This window comes from Solanum lycopersicum, chromosome 8 (assembly GCF_036512215.1).
Source record: "Solanum lycopersicum chromosome 8, SLM_r2.1".
In the NCBI taxonomy this organism is placed as follows: Eukaryota; Viridiplantae; Streptophyta; class Magnoliopsida; order Solanales; family Solanaceae; genus Solanum; species Solanum lycopersicum.
In genome coordinates, this window is record NC_090807.1 from 63,304,279 (window position 1) to 63,321,463 (window position 17,185).

Genomic DNA, 17,185 nt, shown 5'->3' on the forward strand with positions numbered 1-17,185 from the left:
TTTTAATGAATTTAAAAAGTATTTTTGAGCAATAACATAAGTAGTACTATTTTTGTTTGATGGAGAGGAATTTCAAATTTATGTTTTTTTCCTAGAACAAAGGCAAAAATACATATCTTGTTCAAATATTTGTATTTTCCTAATTACTATCTCTATTAATTTAACTCATATACCTCGAAAATATATTTAGTAGTAACACTCGATTGACTTACTTCACGTATTCTTTAGTATTAATTTTATTGATTTGTATAAATCCCGGATATATATAATTTTATTGTTGATAGTATAAATTTAAATTTTTTTATATAATTACCATATAATTATTTGTATATGATTTATGAAAAAATCATAATAAATTACAATTAATGTTTGTAGATTGACAAGTGAAAATATAGAAACACAATTCTGAAAATTTTTTAATGTATAAATTCAAATTTGCATAAATTTACCTATTGAATATTCACAAGAAAAATATACAAACGGGTAGAAATATACAACCACAACTTCTATAGCAAACAAAATTATACCTATAAATCACAACTATCGAAACTATAATTGTAAAACCTTATTATATCTATTATGTTTGCTATGTCTGAAATTCTCTCTTTCATTTTTATTTTTCTATTATATATTATTTTATAATATGTTAAAACTTAAAAAAGATTCAATTCAGTGAGAGATTAATTATCAAATTAGATGAGTCACGAAAGACAATATTGTCTATAATTGGTGTCTAATCATGTTTTAAGGGGTGGAACTGTGAGATGAGATCTTTAATGTTTATAATTTTCTCACTACTAAAAAAATAAACGAAAGCAAAATCTTCAATAATTTGCGAATAAATTCAAATTAACCATCAATAATAAAGATTTTTTTTTTTGAATAACACGAAATTATATTAGCCGAGATAATTTTTAAATTTGATTACTCTTTCTTTGTTCTTTCTCGAGTGAAGTGACGACTTACACTAAGCCCCGCTTCCTTGAGCTCTAGCTACATCTACCAGCACTATATTTTTTAAAAAATAATTGTCAAATTTCATATTCTGAACGTATATTTATGTCTGCAACTTAGGTATCAAATTCAACGACATGCGTTCTATAGGTCTACATTTTTTATTTACGTCCCTAAAAGTTTACAATTGTTCCATCCTAAAAATCGTCCTAAAAAAACACATTTATAAACATCGATAATTATATATGTATGCCAGAGGGGTTTACCCATTATTGACAAGTATAAGCACATGGTTTTCTCAGTTAATTAATACTCCCTCCGTCCGCAATTATTTGTATTTTAAAAGGGAGTAGCATTCAAGTAGTAATTGTACTTTAAAGACAATTATAATGCTTGAAGGTTTTCTGCAAAAAGGAGTTTGTGTTACCATTAATCTTAATAGAAATAATAAAATGTAATTATATTATAATAAAATATATTTTCTTCGTTTTAAAAAGAATGTCTCTATTTTCTTTTTAGTTTATTTGAAAAGAATGATTTCTTTTCTTTTTTGGCAACACTTTAACTTTAACTTTCGACTTGACATGTTTATGACCACAAGATCAAAGGACATTTTGGTACATTTGACATAACTTTAATTTAAAACCACAAAATTAAAAAGTGTTTCTTTTTTTCTTTAACTCTGTTCTAAGTCAAACTAGGTCATCCTTTTATCCATTTTAAAACGGAGGGAGTAATATATATAGTTAACCATTTTCTTGATTTGGATAAGATGTGTAGTCACTCTGATTAATCAGTGATTAAAGTTGATTTATTATCTTGACTTTTCTTTTCTTTCTTCTTTTTTAGATTTTGAAAATTCAACTAAATTGTTATTAGGGATGACATAATAAAAAAGCAAATTAGTTGAGCTCAATTAATAAAATTGAAGTAATCATAAATTGGAGTTGTTAAAGAATGACAAAAGTACCATATCAGTGGTTAATAAGATAGATGGACTTCTTATAAGGCTTAGGCAATTCTTCTTTCTTTGAGCTAACTTTTGGGGTGTGAATTAGGCCTAAGACCTAATTTTACATGGTATCATAGCAGGACCCATTTCACCTGATGTTGGATTGCCTATGCACCATATGCTAAGCACTGGGCGTGAGGTAGGTGTTAAAGAATGACAAAGGTTCAACATCGGTGATTAATGAGATGAGCGGGACTCCATATAAGGCTTGGACAATTCTCTACCCTTTGAGTTAACTTTTGGGGTGTAAGTTAGGTCTAAGACCTAATTCCAGAGATGTTAAGAATGACAAAAGTCTCACATCGGTGGTTAATGAGATAGGTGGACTCCTTATAAGATTTGGGGTGTGAGTTAGGCCTAAGACATAATTTCACATGGTATCAGAGTAGGATCCGTCTCACCCGATATTTGGACCCCCAAAATCAAAATTGTCCACGCACCAGATGCTAAGCATTGGGCGTGTTAAAGAATGATAAAAGTCTCACATCGGTGGTTATAATAAGATGGGTGGACTTCTTATAAGGTTTGGACAATCCTCCTCCTTTTGAGCTAGTTTTTGGAGTGTGAATTAGGCGTAAGACCTAATTTCAACAGGAGTATATTTCCTTTTAATTTCCTCACCAAAATGTATCAATTTTAAAAATGGGTTCATGGCACACCCATAATAGTGTATTTATACGGGTAAATTTCATAAATTTCACTATTTTCGATTCTAATTATTAGGATCTACTTTGTATATTATATTTTGAGCTCGAGATACATGTATCATTATCTACTTCTATTTATCAAGATTTAGTTTTGAAAATTTGGGGCATGCAAACATCTATTGACATAATTAAGAAAGTGAGAGATGGTGGATATATATGCCTGTTAATATAAAAGGTATATATATTCAAGTTATTGCTATATATTTTGAAATGTTATTTTTTTAGAAAAATAAACACAATTATATTCATCTTCCAAAAAGACACCAAATGTTATTTTCAAAATGTTATTATTTTCTCTATCGTGAGGATTCAGTGGAAGCCCCACTATTTTAAAAGACTTAAATCTTTGTCTCCATTTTTATAGAACTTTATATTTATTCCATTACTTTCATAAATGACATTTCAAATATCTTATCAACAACTAACCAATATAATATAAATTGTACTATGTGCAAATTTATCGAACACGTATAATATGTCGCATTTATTGATTTGATATAAATAATATATTAAGTGTAAATTCAATTGTTTTACGTAGTCATGAATCATGATAGTGCATATATACTTCTTTCGTTTTAATTTATTTTATGTTATTTTTTTAGTTCATTTTATTTATTTTTTTCGTGTCTGATTAATTACTTCCTAACTTAATATAATAATAGTTAAATTACACCTAATGGCGGAGCCATATATATTCGAGAGGGTGTAAATCAACACCCCCTTTTTTTACTTTTCACCCAGTACTTGGAGTCCATTTTGGAGCTCGAATTTATAATTTCAACTAAGTACGGATCAATCTCTGCAGGGCCCATTCAGGAGTGACATTCTCAAGTTCCAATAAGATTTTTTCCATACACACAGCTCGAATACGAGACCTCTGTAAAGGGTGAAACACTCTCACCAATGCACCACAAGTCCCCAACCTACGCTGGTCACCCCTTTGTTACAATGTAGCTTAATATTGACACTTTTTGTCTTATAAGCTATTTTACTTTGTAATATTGAAATTTCGGCTCCACTACTACATAAAAGATTCCTATATTATCAATGTGCGTTCGTAAATTAAGTACTTGTAGGATCCAATATTACCAACAAATAGAAAGAGCAATTTATGTAGGGTTTATTGGTTTGATTTGGTGTTGTTCGGTTGACCTCATTACTCAGGAGGGGTGAAATTCATAAATAGTTACTTTTTAGTTCTTGTAATTAAAATTTTAATTTTTTATAGGTGAAATTTTAAGATCTTGACGATAATTATTTATGGACCCTATTTTGGTTGTTCACTTTTTATTTTGTTTTATGTGGTATAGTTTGACAGGATATAGTTTTTTAAAAAATATAGAAAGAGTTTGTAGTGTTTCAAAACTAATCCTTAAAATAAATAATTTTTCATGAATAAAATATTAATATTGTTTAAATATTAATAAATAAAAAGATGTGTTTTTTTCTAAGACCGACTAAAAAATATGTTATATAAATTAGAATAGAAAGAGTATAAAATTTGATTTTGTATAGTAACAAAAGAAAAGATTAAAACTATAATTACATGCGTGTGCGTGTATATATATATATATATATATATATATATATAGTTATAATTATAGTTATAGTTATAGTTATAGTTAAGTTTCAAAACAATTAAAAACCAATTGAATTAGTTAAATTATATTTATTTAATAAAATTGATTTAAATCGAACCAAAACACCTCTAGTCAAGAATGTTATGGTATTTTAAAAATCAAAACAATTAAAACTCAATTAAATTAGTTAAATTTTCACTTAATAAAACCGATTCAAATTAAATCACGAACCTTTGTCAAAATTGTGATTTTTGAGTAAGGGTCCAAAAGAGTGAAAGATAGACACTGTTATAGCAACATGTGAGATGAGTCATGAAAGGACACATTTTCACTCTTATTTTGGTGTCTTATACTTAATAATGCATACAAAAGAAAAAGTGTGTTGGGGAGGGGGGTTGTGGGGGGGGGGGGGTATGTTTTTTTAAAAAAAAAAAAAAATCAATTTCCACATTATTGTCTAGGATAACACATGATGGTGTTTCTCTGTTTTGTTATAATAATAGTTTTTTTAACTATTAAAGGAATTTTTCTACTTCTTTTTTTCCTAGCTATTTGGGTTGTGAAAATGACATAACATACATATATAGAGAGTATCAAATCACTTCATACTAACATGGAAAAAGAATAATATAATTCTCTTCAATCATTTATAACCTATTTAATTATAAGGTACCCCAAACATAAATGAGGATTTGTTGTATTATATAGAACTAGTGAAATATTTATATTTAGGTTAGTGTAGGATATATATAAAAAATATTGTTATTTCTCTTCAATTGTGATATGGTTTTTTACTTTTTTAAACATATAAAATAAGAATTTCTTTTTATATCTTTTTATTAAGTGTAAACTATCATATTTATATAGTAAAATAAAATATCGTCGTGGTGAAGTAAACGAAGTAAGAGGTCATATTTTGAAATGACAATGTATTTATATCGCATTGAAAATATTCTTTTACGTTTTAATTTTCTCTGTCTTTTGTATGAGTACTAATTTTTTATACAAATTTTAATTACGTAAAGAAAATCTCTGATTTTTTAATTGTATTTTTATTAATACATTTATTTATCATAATTTGTCAAACACTAATTAAATATTTATAAGAATTATGAAAAACGATACGTACTAACAGTTATGAATAATATTCAAGATTAGAAGGTACAAATAAGATGAAGAGATATAAGTTATAAATCATTTAATTGTACAATTTTATTAGACATTAAATGCATAAATAATTACGTATTGATTCTATTTGTAAAATAAATAAATGAAAATAAAGAAAAAAAAGGAACAAAAAAATATAATAATCGGTGACTGCATAGGAATTATAAATACATATCAAACAACGAAGAATAATGACAAAAATAGATTGTTACATACTTATAAAAAAATGGTATTATGAAATTTATATCTTACTTTTCAATCACTTTTCTGTAAGTATAATAAAAATGAAACTTCTAATAATCATAATTTTAAGATAGCGGCTTTCGTCATCGTTAGAATCCTTGCTGTTAAAATGAAATAGTTATATTAATTGTGCTTCATAACAAAAAAAAAATAGAATGGTAAATGACCAAATAATTAGCATTGACAATACATGTAAGTAAATTATTTATACAAATCAAAATTTTAAAAATTCTAACAAAAGTATATAATTAATTTACTAATACAAGTCAAAGTAAAAATAATCTCTAATTATGCTTCATTTTTTCTCCTTCTACCATTTTCCTTCGCAAGTAGATGTCACCATATTTTGCTTCATATATCAAACTCTTCATCATATGCTAACAATTTAATTAAGAAAATTATATGAATATATAAAATATCATATATCAATTAAATTAACTATATCAAAAAACAATTAAACTATATGTAATATATGAGTATATTATTTTTTTCAATAGTACTAAACTAAATAATAATCATCTCTTAAAATCTAACAATTATGTAATCAAATTACATTATATCTCGAAAACTAACTATTAGAAAAAACAATTGCATACTAACAATACATTTAAATGTGAATTTTCATGAAATTTAATATGAATTTATAGGCAAAATAGAGGAATATCATAAACTTACAAATTTATGTTTGGAGGTTATCAACATAAAAATATGAGGATTATGAAGATTATTAAAAGTAAAAATTAAGAGGTGTAAGTCATGTGTTATAACTCCTTCTGAATAAATCAAATAATAAAGAGAAAAATACAAAAAAATACAAAAAATATTATCATTTATGATTAGCGCTGAGAAAAAAAAATATAAAAATGAAGGAAAAAAGGTTTGAAATATATTTGATCTTTGACCGAAATTGTTGTAACAATCCCAAATTTTGAGCGGGACCTATTATCCGCTTGTACTATTTAATAGTGTACTTTAAAGATATATAAGTGCACAGCTGGACAAGTTACTATTTACAATGATATAATATTTATGATGTCCAGGTGAGCACTTATATATCTTTAAAATATATTATTAAATAGTTAAGTGGGGAAGGATTGGAATTGTTTCAGTAATTTTGATCAAAGTTCGAAATATTTGATAATAGAATAATTCATAAAATATTTATTAATTTTAAGTATTTATTTGTATAATTCACAAAACCCTTCAATGACCTCTAATGACCAAGCTCTCTCGCCTTCAAAAGCGAAGACCAAAAGAATCGTCAGGTTATATATTGAAGATACATTTGAAGAACGAACACATATTTAATTCTAAAGTTCTTTCTTAATCTTAACCCATTTGTTGTTCAATTACTGCTGAATGATCAAAAACAACATTTTAATTAGAGCGAAAAATAGCCATCCTCGCTAAATTAACCTAAATCTCAATTATGATTTAAATAAAATTTTACCAAAATAAAATTTTTATTCTATGTAAATGAATTTCATTCTGCATCTTATTATAGGGTTAACTAGTGAAATTGAAGTGTTCTTTTTTTTTCAAATGATAACATAATTGAAAAAATAGGCAAATGTCCTAATATGGGAATAATTAGATGGGGAAAATTGTATGGTTGTCTACCACTTAGAGTAGAAAAGATAAAACCTTTTTTGGCCAACATTAAATCTTAGCATAATGTACAAATAATATTTAGGTCAAAATAAAGATAGTGATGAATCATAGTTTTAATTGAATATTTATTGATTTCTCTTACATCCTTTTTTTTTGTTGTTGGTTGGTTAGGTAGGTACAAAAGTACAGTGACATTCACATAGAACAGCACATAGTTTTGAGTTGTGATTATTAATTGTTGTACTGCTTTATTTTACTCCACAAATTTTATCACAAAAAGAAAAAAGAAACTCACCGATTGTTCTATTATTTTATTGCTTGATGTCTGAAATTTATTAACTCGATTAACTTAACTTTACTTGAATAGATTATTTTTCTCGGGTCCTATGCTAAGAAATTTCATTGAATATATTGTCGTTGTTGCTGCTCAAGTATGCCACTAAGGTGAACGTCCTGATCAAAACGTTATGTATTTTTAGAGTTCGAACTCAAAAGTTTTAGTAAAAGCATAAAAATATTTGATTTACTAATATACGTCTTAAAATATTTTGATACCTTCTTTTAGTATGTTCAGAAATCTTAATATTTTTAAATTCCAACTCTTTTTTAATTAATTTTACAACGCAAAACCACTTTTACGCTACTAAAAATTTCATATTGTAAATGTGTTTCTCTAATCCTACATGTCAATTCATATTTTTCCTTAGAAGGATATACACTTTTACACATAATAGTCTCGCTTTCTAGTCAATTAATCCAACTAATCTTTTGATTAGGAAAAACATATGTCATAAGTGAACGATGACATATGTTTTCTAATCACAATAACGAGGTTGGTCCATCTTTTAGTAGACTAAACTGACTAGGAGAAACATGTGTCATAAGTGAACGATGACATGAATTTTGACATGAATTTTCTAATTACTACGAGGTTGGTCCATCTTTTAGTAGACTAAATTCACGTACATAAACATATAAGAAATAATTTCGTTCTTCAAGTGGAAGATCCGCTAATTATACGACTAAGAGAAAAGGTGTCATGTTAGAATTGGATATACAACTAAGAGAAAACATGTCATGTTATTAAAATTAAATATATGATTAAGAAAAAATAAATCATGTTAGAATTAAATAGTCAAATGAATTCTCTGATCACCACAACGAGCCTGGTCCCATAAGAAAAAATATATCATGTTAGAATTAAATAGTCAAATGTATTCTCTGATCACCACAGCGAGCCTGGTCCCAAATTTAGTAGACTAAAGGGTGACAAAAGTTGGAACTACTTTTTTTAGTAAGCATCTGTAATTGGATAATCAACGAATAATCACAAAAACAATATAATTAGTGTAGTCCCACAAAATAATATCGGGGGAAAGTAAAATATACGCATACCTTACTCTTACCTCAGAGTCAGAGATACATAGATTGTTCCCAATAGACCTCGAGTTGAGAAGAAACAGTCTAAAAAGAATCGGAAAAATGTACAATACCTCCCTAGAGTATGACGGAAATTCAAGAGACACTTTAACTAAACTAAGATCCTATTGCCTCCTAAACCCATTCTTCTTGGTAATTATGTGCACCTTTATGGCTTCCGTGGCATCTCAGTTGCATGGAGTAACGGAGTGTGCCACGAAAGACAAAAGATGTACAAAATAATATAAAAAATAAATTCAGGACCTTAATTTAGTTAAGATGTTTCTCTGAAATTTCGATCATACTCTAGGAGGTACTTGTGCATATTCCCAAAAAGAATCACCAGAAGTGAAAGCATAACAAAGCATATTAAGTCATAAAACAAAATAATACGATAGTCGGGGCACAAGAATCAATGGAAAACAACACAAAAGAACAAGAAAAGTTTAAATAAATTAAATTACCAAGATTAAAAAAAAAAATAGGGATTACAATTGTTCAAAATTCAACTCTGTAATTAGTGGAAACAACTATTAAATTTGCTCCCAAACATACATATCACTCTAATGAACTCTTGCTTTGCTTCATTATTTGGAGAAAAAAGATCTCCAAAAATCACACATTAAAGGAAAAATAACTAAAATTGCTCTACATGGGAACTTGCACTACTTGTTGTATGCCATATTTGAGAAGAAAAAAAACCTTCATATCTCTGCCTGGAGATCTTACCTTCCCAATTCAGAATTCTCAGGTTTCTCTCGATGTAATCGAATATTGGCATCACTCAATCGTCATTTGGCGTGCTTTGGTCTTCATCGCCTTCAACGAAATATTGTTTGACAGCAACAAAGATTTTCTCAGGTACCAAGGGTCCATCTTCATGATCTAATAATTTAGTGTCCCATCTCAAGCCCGCGGCGATTTTCCTAACCTTGTTCAAGACTTCAACTCCATCTCGAAGAATGACCGCGCCTTCAGGACGCAGAACACGGTCCATTTCTAGGAGAATATCTTCAAATTCACACCTAATCCACAATCATATAGCTTTAATAATCAGTATCAATTTTTTCTAATCTTTTCTGTGCAATATATCCCGACTAGTAGATAGTAGCTATAGATGCCTCCATTTATAAAAATGCGAGCATAGATCCATTTCTCTAAAGAGTTTAAGAACACTTACTTGTCCTGGTACAGAGTGAACAAGCGATTAGCATGAAGAAGGTCATACGTTCTCGGGTATGTAGAGAAGCCTTCACACCTGCAAGGAGAAAAAATTCGAGATTATTCCATGTATCAGGAACAATAATCATGGAAACTAGCAAAATGTTTTATCATTTACAAATAAAATATAGTTGATAAGAAACCATTAGCGATACATACCAGTCATGGTATATGCCAATTAAGCCCCTCTCGTATACGACACCAAGAGTGTTTTCAGCAATAGTTGGCACAACGTTCATCACCCACAGTTTAGGAGAGTCTAGTGCTGCTGCAAATCCTCCAAGTCCGGCATTCATGTCCATTATGTTGTGGTATCTAGTGGTGCCAAGTAGGCTAATGCTCCTCTTGTAAGAAGTGACGTGTTTCTTCCAAAGCTTATTATCCTCTTCATAAGATTCAACTGTTACCCCAGAAACCAAGTCATTAGCTATACGTGGGGGAACTGCAAAAAGCCTAGCAGGAAACTTCTTCAATTCTCCTCCAGCTACTTCATCAGAATTCTTCACGTCGGGGTAGGGGGTTATGCATGCATCCATTTTCTTATACCTGAATCACCAATTTATACAAAGTGGAAAGAAAAACACAAATTAGGACTCGGACAATTGGATAACAATCTAGCATTCAATATTTATGGTGATAACCCAAAGGACCCATGGTAATGCTATAGTCATGAAACACAGGAAAAACCAAGTCACAGATAGGCATGAAATATTTTCTCCAATACTTGTCATGACTCATGAGTGGCTCTCGCCTTTTTCATTTTTGCAACCTGCGTTCCATCTTATGCTCTAATTAGCTCTGATTTAACACATAAGTTAACAAGTGAAAGGAAAAGACCCACCAATAATTGTACATCTTTACTAATGTTGTTGGTTGAATACTATTACCTGAATTTTGTCAAAGGAAAAAGTCACATCAAAGTTCATAGGGAGGCACTTACCCTTGAAAACATATAAATCGCATAGTGAGAAGTGTTTATTTGCTTGGTGAAAGACAAATTAAAAATCGTAAGACCTCTTATACTGGCTGGTCGTTTATCAACAGGCTACTTTTATGCAGTGCCTCAACAGACATCAATATACTGACTTTCAAACAGGTCTTGTAAAATCTACAAGCTAGAAGGATAAAAGGGGTTGCACAGTTGCTACAGAAACCAACTATTTTCTCTATATCAACCTACTGTATAAGTGCAGCATGGTCCCTGAAAACGTAATCGAGTTAATACCTAAATAAAAACTCTTGCAAAGGCGCGCTTAAGCCATGAAAGCGAGGCTCAAAATGTGTTGAGCGTTTCACTTTGCTAAATGCACGCCTCAGTCCTCATCAAAGTTTTAAGGCATACTTTTACTTGCCAATGAGAATCTTCTGAAGAGGCACCACTAATCAATTGATGTTTCACTTTATTGTTACAAATATTCAATTTCTTTGTTCATATATTTGTCATCCATGCTTATAATTATTAGTCTTGGTGTAAATATATATCTGTAGTTTTTCTCCCTTTGTGCCTTTTTCCAATAAAGCTCACGCCCAACAAACCTTAGAGCTTTTTTGCACTTTTTGCTTTTAACAACACTTATAAATTGCATGAGTTGCAACTCTTGTGAGGAAACACAATGAAACTAGAAAGATTAACAGTTTGCAGTATAAATAAAGTAATTTGACAAGTTGTCTAGTAACTCACCAGACATTATCAGCATCCTTTGTTTGACATATGTTGGCGGATGCTCTTCTGCATGACTTTCCATTTATGTTTTTCCTCCATATAGCCACATCACCTTTTTCGTACTTCTTCTCCCAGCAAAGAAGCTCAGCATGCTCTTCGATCCTTCTTTGCTCGGCTCTACAATTCTCCTTGGTCCTGTTCCAGACTCTGTGATAGGTCTTCCAATTGAGTGGAGGACCAGACAGTATCCAGTATCCACCAGGTCTCAGAACTCGATCAACTTCCATCATGTACATACCCTCTGCACATACAAGACAATTATCAGCAAGCTAGAAATTCACCATTTAAAGTTAAAAGTCAAAGTCGTTAACGACAATTTCAATTTTCTTAAACTGAAGTAACAGTCACTACTTACAATTATTACTTGAAAAGTACATCACCTAATTTTATTCAATACATGATTTCAAAAGGGTCTTCCTCTACACATAGGAACTTACTGTTATACTGGAAATCTATTGCTCTATAGGCTGTTTCCATTTTTCATTTTTTTTTAAAAAAATGATATAAATTTATGCTACAGGCTCATTCCAGAACCCAAATCTCTGTCAAATCTTATCCTTGTGATTTGATCTTAAGGTACACCGTTTTGCTCTTCTCTTATTTGAAAAATCCAATGGTATTAAATGACTCCTTTCCAAAGGTGTGGTTTATAGAACTTGCAATGCTCCGGACAGCACTTGAAGAACAATACAAAGGGCAAGTACAACATGAAAAACATTTAATGGAGTGCGGAAGTTTTAGAAAGGTTCTTCGTCCATCACCAACTCTTTACAGTATTTACCAACGGTAATCCTCTTAAATGGTTAATTCCCCCTTAACAATTATGTACCAAAGCAGGTTGAAGTTTTAAATTGGATCTTGCAAGTACCTCCCATTGTAACGTCTCTGTGTTTATTACTCTTTAAGCCCTTAAAACTGTTAAAGTTGAACTCATATTTCAATTTATGCATTCAGAGATAAATAACGTTTCTGCATTTTATCTGTATCATATAGGAACCACAAATTTATAAATACAGACCAAAGAATTTGACATCATTTGGGCAAATGAAATATACTACACCAAACAATACCGTCCAAAACATCGCAGCAACATCAAAACTGCACTGTTTAAGAACTTAGAAGGCAAAGGCTTTTCCTTTGAATAAATAAACAGTTTCATTAATATACACCAAGATGATGATACTTTAGAGTTAGTTGACAAAGGCTTATCTGCCATACGGCAATCAACACATAGTTCTTTTCTGAAATTCTTTAGTAATGTCCTCAGCCTGTTTCCATCTCAAGTTTGGCAGTTAACACTCTGTAATTACTCAAGCTTAGCTCAGAGCAGTGACCAAATATCACAAAGATGCCATATGGATGAAGAACTCTACCTTCAAATATCTCACATAATCAAATAGTCAACAGGTTTTGGAAAGTAGAAAAATGATGTCCGTCAAAAGATATGCCACTAGCTCAAATATATAATTCAAAAGAAAAAAAAGGAAATCCAAATTTTTACTGGTGACTGGATAATATTTATCTAAGTTGGAAAAGAAATGCAGTCCCTATTAAAGGTGACATAATATATTCAATATCGAGTAGAAATGCCCATTATGGAGTCAAACATACTTCCAGAGTCATCAGCACCTATACAGTTGCCATTTTTTTTCTTTTTTCCTGATAAGTACTGTTTCCAAAAGGTTCATAGATCTTAAATCAGTCTTACAGAAAAGATAACAAGATCAAAAAATGGCCAACAACAGAAAATTCGGTAAGATTGTTAATTTATAGCTTGTGGATATACCTTTTGATGCCCAGGGAATCAGACACCGAGAACAATGAGACATGTCAAATGATCTTGATGGGAATGGAAGGCTTATGGAACCAAGAACTCCAATAACAGCAGGTACACCTCGCTCCAAAGCAAATTGCACTTGTGCTTCATGATTGTCCTTAGGTGCAAATGACATCGCCAGAATATTCCTCTTCAGCAAGTAAGCACCCCAGCTAGCAACCTTATCATCATGATGTGAATGCAACAAGTTTTCAGAATCCAAGAAAACAGACCACTATGCAAATGCATGATACTTAATGGAAAATTACAAGAACTAATGCCTTTTCCTGTAGAATATATTTAATTAAAATAAGAAAAGGGGGAACCAATTGCAATAGTATCCTTCCAAGCAACTTATCAGGGAGAAAAGTATTCTCACAGGAAGAAGCATTTAGATAATCAATTCAATTACCGTAGTGATTAAAGCATCCCATTGTCTTTCAATAGTGTAACTATTATAAAAAGCACTCTTACAAGTAAATGTGAACTAGTCAAGTATTGATATATTAATAGAGGTTTTGAAAGATGTGTCAGAGGGGCCTTAGAAATGCAGTTTTTGCTCATTCATGAAACGTGTTCAACATGTTTGTGAAACTTGTTTAGACATGAATCAGGTAAATTCTCCCTTATCCGTATATAAAATGTAACTGCCGAGAATAATCAGCATCATGGAGATGGCTTTCTTAATAGAAGTAAACAGTAAAAAATGAATTTAACGTTAGAGTGGAGGTATCTGCAGCTACAACTGATACAACAGATAAGATATTGAATGACTCCACACACTAGAAGCATTTTTGTAATATATCCCAGTAGCTTCCCCTCTGTAGACTTCCAAATTATACCTCACAGTTTCTAGAACTCACACTTCTCCAGCTTGTCCCAGCTCTAAGCTGGTAGAAGTTCAAAAAGGGAAAGGAGGAGAATAGAAAAAGAAAACATACCCCACAACCAGTGTCAAGAGCAGTTCGTATCATGCCACTTCCAATTGGAACCACGGAAGCAAGTTCATCAATATATGCATCTGCTCCTCTAGGGAACATTGTACCTCCTCCCGGAAATTTGAAAACGTTTCCCTGAAACTGCACCCAGTTCTGGACTGCCTTCTCAACTGTCAAGTGTTTGTAAGGAACATTAGCATAGTAGGCATAATCACGGCTTTTGGGCCATGGAAATGGAGTTGTGTATCCTTTGGGTGCTAGAATCAGACAACGAAGCTTTTCATCATCTGGAGGGCAATGCCTTTCTCTATATATCATATCTTCCCTTGGGAATTTCATAGCTCGGTCTTGTTCATGGCAGGGAGTATAGTCAGTGTATTTAGCTTCACATGATTTGAATCTTTTAACTGTTAGTTCTGAAGTTTCAACCGTTTCCACATAATTATGGTGTGACTCAAAATCCAGAGTGGTTTGTGGAAAAACATTGCAGTCAGCAGTTTGCTCAGTCACTTGTAGTGCTAATTTATCTCCCTTTCCGGATCCACTTTTCTGCCAAATTCCTATTAGATAACAGAAACAACAAAGACCAATTACAATTAATATAGAGATCGGTCGCCGTGTTCTGTTGATTGGTCCATGATACTTGGACGCCATTATGTGCTTGCGGCAACACCAGAAGCTCCCTGTAGCATAAAAAAATTAGAATCTCGAGCAATTGCCAGGATACAAAACTTTTCTTCTAAAAATTAAGTTGCATATAATCATCTCAAGCCAGCAAACAGTAGCTTCATATCCACAAGGGCTCATGATACAGGCAGCTCATTGGTTCTTGACAGTAAAACAGTAACAGTTTAACTAAAATTCTCAAAGGATGCAGACACAAGCAGACCTGATATATTCTAATTGCACAAATGGAGGAATTCATCCTAGGTATTCACAGATGTTCAAGATTTAATCTTTACTAAATACATGCCTCTTTAACTTCCTAGCTTTACTTCCTAAGCATGACAACAGTTGGGTGGGATGACTTCTCAGACTGAAGTCAGAGATCTCATCAAAGAGCTTCACAGAATAATACATAACCACGAAACCAACTTCTGATTGAAAACCAAAAAGCGCGAAATAAAGGAAAATTTACAAAAATCTCTTGACAAAAACTAACAATTGAGGAGACAAAACAGTTAGTGCATCAAGTGATCAGCAGATACAAATAATTAACTAAGTTCTGTTATGTCTAAAATAAGAAATGACCAGTCACAGATCTTGGATAAGCATTGCTCTACAAAGTTAAAGAAAACAAAAAGGGTAGACAAAATGATCAATTAACAATAACTCAGAGCCTTCATACTAGGACATAGATCTTCATTAACATGTCACTTACTACATATAACAGTTCCCTTGGGATGAATACTCAGCCCAACATATCATCAAACAAACTACATCACCCTAATTCTGACAATCTTCAAAAACTACAAAAAAAATAATCAGAAATAGCGCAAATCTAACAACTTAAAAGATTAAACAGAAAGTGCATCTAGTAACTAACAAATTAACAAAATGAAAACAAGAATCACAAATACCTAATCTCACTTAAATAAACCCTTTTCAGACAAAAGCACACCCATAAATTCAAGAAAATCAATGGTTACACTAAAAAGATTAAAACTTTATCAAACACCCAAGAAACTGAAACTATAAACTTTAGATCAGCACTACACAAATCCCCAAAAAGAAACTTGCAGCAAATCCCAAAATTGAAAAAGATCAAGACTTTAGCTGATTACCAAGTGAGAAATCTGAAGTGAAGGTTCCTCAGTCCTCACTAGACAAGTGAGAGATCTGAAACTAAGGGGGTTTTAACAGAAGAGAAGCACCCTCCACATACTATGCTATAAATGCACTGTTTCTTGAAAAAGATAGAATTTTTTTTTAAAAAAAATCAGTGGGGTTGAATCAATCGAGTAGATCAGTAGAAGTAATAGTCAAAGAGAAGAAATGGGTATTTGGCAATTACACTGATTGAGCAGTAAAAATGAAAGATTCACCCGACAGACTCCCAACACCAGTAGAATTAAGAACGCGTTAGACTCTTGTTCTGTTTCTTTTTTTTTTTTAATACTTAGGAATTGAACTGTCAGCCAAGTGGATGATTACAAAGGAACCGAGTTTGTTTTTTTAAAATAAAAATTTTATTTTTTCCACTTTCTCTTTTCTATTTTATGTGACACACTTTAATCTAAACACTGAATTTAAGAAATAAATGAAGATTTTAATCGGTTTATCAAATTGGGATTCACTTTTCTCTCTTCTCATAAATGTATTAGAATACAATTTAAAAAGTAAGACCAACAAGGATAAAAAAGAAATTATATCTTTAAATACTTGTTATATAAGGAAATGTGATATTCTTTTTGAGACTGATCAAAAAGAAAATGGTGTCACATAAAATGAGACAGGAGGAAATAATTAAAAAAAACGTTTTAAAAGTAAATTGTTTACTAAATATAAAATGTGTCTTTTTTTAGACTAACTAAAAAGAAAAAAATGTCATATAAATTTTTTTAAAAATAAAATATTATACCAATAAAATACACCTTATTTGATTAAAGCTAGATCATTTTGAATTTTTAGAAAATAATTTACCTTAGTTTAAAGGATAATTTCAATTCACTATAATAATTAGATAAATATATATATTCAAAACTAATTCATTATAATATTTTAATTTCGCATAATTCAATAATAATTTTAATTATTTTTCAGACTTCTATTCACCTATGAACACAAGAAATTG

At 30.8% G+C, this 17,185-nt stretch overlaps 1 protein-coding gene across 2 annotated transcripts; it reads right to left on the minus strand.

Moving 5' to 3' along the window:
* Positions 1-9,127: 9,127 nt before the first annotated feature.
* On the minus strand, positions 9,128-16,539 carry LOC101261439 (probable methyltransferase PMT14). Of its 2 annotated transcripts, none has more exons than XM_004245821.5 (7): positions 16,176-16,539; positions 14,395-15,074; positions 13,424-13,634; positions 11,596-11,878; positions 10,074-10,460; positions 9,874-9,951; positions 9,128-9,718 (listed from the first exon to the last, which is right to left on the minus strand). In XM_004245821.5, exons 2-7 carry the CDS (start codon positions 15,043-15,045, stop codon positions 9,478-9,480), a joined length of 1,851 nt encoding a protein of 616 aa, XP_004245869.1. In that variant the 5' UTR covers positions 15,046-15,074; positions 16,176-16,539; the 3' UTR covers positions 9,128-9,477. The 2 variants fall into 2 exon arrangements, with proteins under 2 accessions (XP_004245869.1, XP_019070799.1); XM_019215254.3 differs by having other exon boundaries at positions 16,406-16,531.
* Positions 16,540-17,185: the final 646 nt, after the last annotated feature.

What these genes read in the sequence shown, in the direction of transcription:
- LOC101261439 (XM_004245821.5), bottom strand. Translation starts at nt 15,045, where the DNA reads ATGGCGTCCAAGTATCATGGACCAATCAACAGAACACGGCGACCGATC. An exon ending in GATTCCCTGGGCATCAAAAG is followed by an intron (nt 11,879 to 13,423) that starts GTATATCCACAA and finishes TTGTATGTGCAG; the next exon opens with AGGGTATGTACATGATGGAA. An exon ending in TTCACTCTGTACCAGGACAA is followed by an intron (nt 9,719 to 9,873) that starts GTAAGTGTTCTT and finishes ATTGTGGATTAG; the next exon opens with GTGTGAATTTGAAGATATTC.